This window comes from Micropterus dolomieu, linkage group LG02, assembly GCF_021292245.1.
Source record: "Micropterus dolomieu isolate WLL.071019.BEF.003 ecotype Adirondacks linkage group LG02, ASM2129224v1, whole genome shotgun sequence".
Classification (NCBI taxonomy): Eukaryota; Metazoa; Chordata; class Actinopteri; order Centrarchiformes; family Centrarchidae; genus Micropterus; species Micropterus dolomieu.
This window is the reverse complement of record NC_060151.1, coordinates 20,857,979-20,862,214: the sequence shown is the minus strand read 5'-3', so window position 1 is coordinate 20,862,214 and position 4,236 is coordinate 20,857,979. Positions and strand designations below refer to the sequence as shown.

Here is a 4,236-nt window from a genome sequence, read left to right as displayed (position 1 = left end):
GGGAAGGGCTTGAATACTACCAACATTCATTTATATGTATGTCTAGCTTTAACAAATACCTAACTAACTAACATATTGTGGTTTCAAAATGTACCATAGGAAGGCGAGAACCTCTCTGATGCTGAGGAGAGGTGTGAGGGGCTCATTAAGAGCAAGATCCAGCTCGAAGCTAAACTCAAAGAGACAACTGAGAGACTGGAGGATGAAGAGGAAATCAATGCTGAGCTGACTGGTAAGAAGAGGAAGCTGGAGGATGAATGCTCTGAGCTGAAGAAAGACATTGATGACTTGGAGCTCACCTTGGCTAAAGTGGAGAAGGAGAAACATGCCACAGAAAACAAGGTTCACATTATTTTAAACCTATCATCTTTTAAACGTAGACTATATAGATATAAAGTGATGGAAATAATGCACCTTTCACATCATTTCAGGTGAAAAACCTGACAGAGGAGATGGCATCTCAAGATGAGTCTATTGCCAAGTTAACAAAGGAGAAGAAAGCCCTCCAAGAGGCCCACCAGCAAACACTTGATGATCTCCAGGCAGAGGAAGACAAAGTCAACACTCTGACCAAGGCCAAGACAAAGCTGGAACAGCAAGTGGACGATGTAAGAAAACTGTTGTTTTTACTTTGCGGTTTTGCTTGGTATTCTTGTTATTGGTGCTCTGTCTTTTCAATGCCTCAACTATCATGAACTGTCATCTAATAGCTTGAGGGATCACTGGATCAAGAGAAGAAGCTCCGCATGGACCTTGAGAGAGCCAAGAGAAAGCTTGAGGGAGATCTGAAACTGGCCCAGGAATCCATAATGGATCTGGAGAATGACAAGCAGCAATCTGATGAGAAAATCAAAAAGTAAGTTTTTTTGTTGGTTTAAGGTTATTAATACTATTTTTAGTATCTCACACATTAAACTCTGATAACAGTACAAACTATGAAAGTAAAAGCTTTCTTGGTATCCTCATCAAGGAAAGACTTTGAGATCAGCCAGCTCCTCAGCAAGATTGAGGATGAACAGTCTCTTGGCGCTCAGCTTCAGAAGAAGATCAAGGAACTCCAGGTGACTTATCCACCTTATATACAGTATTAGACGCATTCAAATCAGGCTCAGTAAATCCAAAACAACATGCTAAATCACAGTTAATAAACATTCTATCATCAAATCTAGGCTCGTATTGAGGAGCTGGAGGAAGAGATTGAGGCTGAGAGGGCTGCTCGGGCTAAAGTAGAGAAGCAGAGGGCTGACCTCTCCAGGGAGTTTGAGGAGATCAGTGAGAGGCTTGAGGAAGCTGGTGGAGCAACAGCTGCTCAGATTGAGATGAACAAGAAGCACGAAGCTGAGTTCCAAAAGCTGCGTCGTGATCTTGAAGAGTCAACCCTGCAACATGAAGCTACCGCATCAGCTCTCCGCAAGAAGCAGGCAGACAGTGTTGCAGAGCTGGGAGAGCAGATCGACAACCTCCAGCGTGTCAAGCAGAAGCTGGAGAAGGAGAAGAGCGAGTACAAGATGGAGATTGATGACCTCTCCAGTAACATGGAGGCTGTTGCTAAAGCTAAGGTGTGTGGTTTCTTCATAAAAGAGGGATTATCTTTCATTATGCTAAGAAATATTAACTGTAACTTGTAAATATGGCAGTAGCTTCATATTTACATCTACATCAACATACATCATGTTTTGTTGTTTATAGGGCAACTTGGAGAAAATGTGCAGAACTCTTGAGGACCAGTTTAGTGAGCTCAAAGCCAAAAATGATGAGAACGTTCGCCAGCTGAATGACATTAATGGACAGAAGGCCAGACTGCAGACAGAGAATGGTGAGTCGTCTGTAAAGAAAAACTGGCAATGGAAACCAGTAATGATCATTTTGATAAATAACAAATTTACATATTGTCATTCAGGTGAGTATTCCCGCCAGCTTGAGGAGAAGGAAGCTCTTGTTTCCCAGCTGACCAGGGGCAAGCAGGCCTTCACTCAGCAAATTGAGGAGTTTAAGAGGCACGTTGAGGAGGAAGTGAAGGTATAACAAGTTTACATGTCCTCTTATTAGGTTTTAACAGAATTGAGTTATTCTTTTAAAATGTAGTCAATAAAAAAACAAAGTATATTCTAATAAGGCTTTAAATGCCTTAATGTTTCAACTTGATTGAGTACTTATTTATTATTTGTCTGCTTCATAGGTAAGTTATAAATGTTTTGTCATGTTCAACAGGCCAAGAATGCCCTGGCCCATGCTGTTCAGTCAGCCCGCCATGACTGTGATCTGCTCAGAGAGCAGTTTGAGGAGGAGCAGGAGGCCAAGGCTGAGCTGCAGCGAGGAATGTCTAAGGCCAACAGTGAGGTGGCTCAGTGGAGATCCAAATATGAGACTGATGCTATCCAGCGCACTGAGGAGCTGGAGGAGTCCAAGTAAGTCACTAACCTTTCAGTGTTTAAATTAGTTTTCATTTCAACAGTTCACTTTTACCAATTAAAACATTCTTCTTCACCACAGGAAAAAGCTTGCCCAGCGCCTGCAGGATGCTGAGGAATCCATTGAGGCTGTGAACTCAAAGTGTGCCTCTTTGGAGAAGACCAAGCAGAGACTGCAGGGTGAGGTGGAGGACCTCATGATTGATGTGGAGAGAGCTAATGGTCTGGCTGCCAACCTTGACAAGAAGCAGAGGAACTTTGATAAGGTATAAGGACATCGAGGACACATTCATTCGAGTGAAACAAAAATCAATCTTAGAAAGTAATCACTGATGTTCATCTATATAATTCTAGGTCCTGGCAGATTGGAAACAAAAGTATGAGGAGGGCCAGGCAGAGCTGGAAGGAGCCCAGAAGGAGGCTCGTTCTCTCAGCACTGAACTGTTCAAGATGAAGAACTCTTATGAGGAGGCTCTTGATCAGCTGGAGACCATGAAGAGAGAGAACAAGAACCTGCAACGTATGTCATTCACACTAAAATAAAAATGTAACTTGTGTGGGTTCTTCTCAAGTGTAGTTTATGAACCTATATGGCATTAAAATCTCCTTTGTTTGCATGGAAAGAGTATGATTGCCCCAACTACATTTCAATTTATGGTACACTTTTTGAAATTGACTTCATGCTTAGTTTGCCTACTACAAACTTGAATTATTTGTTTAAAAATAGTATGTACTGTGCACTATGCAGTACTAACTATCTTGCAGGACAGTGTCTTTAGGTCACTATTAACTGTATTTTGGTTTTCATTGTACTTTAGAGGAGATCTCAGACCTGACTGAACAGCTTGGTGAGACTGGAAAGAGTATCCACGAGCTGGAGAAATCCAAGAAAACTGTGGAGACTGAAAAGACGGAAATTCAGTCAGCACTGGAGGAAGCTGAAGTAATACATTTTCAAATTATAGAAATGTTTGAAAAGGTCCATGCCATTGTAATTCTTATTTAAGTGACTTTTCTTAAAATTTTTAAAGGGTACACTGGAGCATGAGGAGGCCAAGATTCTCCGTGTTCAGCTTGAGCTCAACCAGATCAAAGGTGAGGTTGACAGGAAGCTGGCAGAGAAGGATGAGGAGATGGAGCAAATCAAGAGGAACAGCCAGAGGGTGATTGACTCTATGCAGAGCAATCTCGACAGTGAGGTCAGGAGCAGGAACGATGCCCTGAGAGTCAAGAAGAAGATGGAAGGAGACCTGAATGAGATGGAGATTCAGCTGAGCCATGCCAACAGGCAGGCTGCTGAGGCCCAGAAACAACTGAGGAATGTCCAGGGAACGCTGAAGGTGAGGTTTATATGATCACTTACGTATAAACAAACAAGTAAATTGTACAGAAGGTTAATTGTATTTTCTCTTTTGTTTTTTGTTGCCAGGATGCCCAACTGCACCTTGATGATGCTGTCAGAGGACAGGAAGACATGAAGGAGCAGGTTGCCATGGTGGAGCGCAGAAATGGCCTGATGGTGGCTGAGATTGAGGAGCTGAGAGCCGCTCTGGAGCAGACAGAGAGAGGACGCAAAGTGGCTGAGCAGGAGCTGGTTGATGCTAGTGAGCGTGTTGGACTGCTTCACTCTCAGGTGTGTTTTTATTAATTCACAAAAATTGTATCCCATCAAATAAATGAGGCACAATAATGTAATACATTGTCCATTTTGGTTAATATTTAGAACGCCAGTCTTCTGAACACCAAGAAGAAACTGGAGGCTGACCTTGTCCAGGTTCAGGGTGAAGTGGATGATTCTGTTCAGGAAGCAAGAAATGCTGAGGAG

The 4,236-nt window shown here is 42.6% G+C and overlaps 1 protein-coding gene across 1 annotated transcript in view; it reads left to right on the top strand.

Moving 5' to 3' along the window:
* LOC123958619 (myosin heavy chain, fast skeletal muscle-like) overlaps positions 1–4,236 on the top strand; it is a 12,744-nt gene that overhangs the window by 6,339 nt on the left and 2,169 nt on the right. Inside the window, exons 22-34 of the mRNA XM_046032093.1 lie at positions 432–608; positions 711–856; positions 971–1,061; positions 1,170–1,559; positions 1,690–1,816; positions 1,901–2,019; positions 2,212–2,408; positions 2,494–2,677; positions 2,766–2,931; positions 3,230–3,354; positions 3,443–3,751; positions 3,841–4,044; positions 4,135–4,185. Coding sequence (XP_045888049.1) covers positions 432–608; positions 711–856; positions 971–1,061; positions 1,170–1,559; positions 1,690–1,816; positions 1,901–2,019; positions 2,212–2,408; positions 2,494–2,677; positions 2,766–2,931; positions 3,230–3,354; positions 3,443–3,751; positions 3,841–4,044; positions 4,135–4,185 — 2,286 coding nt within the window. The remainder of the gene's footprint in view (positions 1–431; positions 609–710; positions 857–970; positions 1,062–1,169; positions 1,560–1,689; positions 1,817–1,900; positions 2,020–2,211; positions 2,409–2,493; positions 2,678–2,765; positions 2,932–3,229; positions 3,355–3,442; positions 3,752–3,840; positions 4,045–4,134; positions 4,186–4,236) is intronic.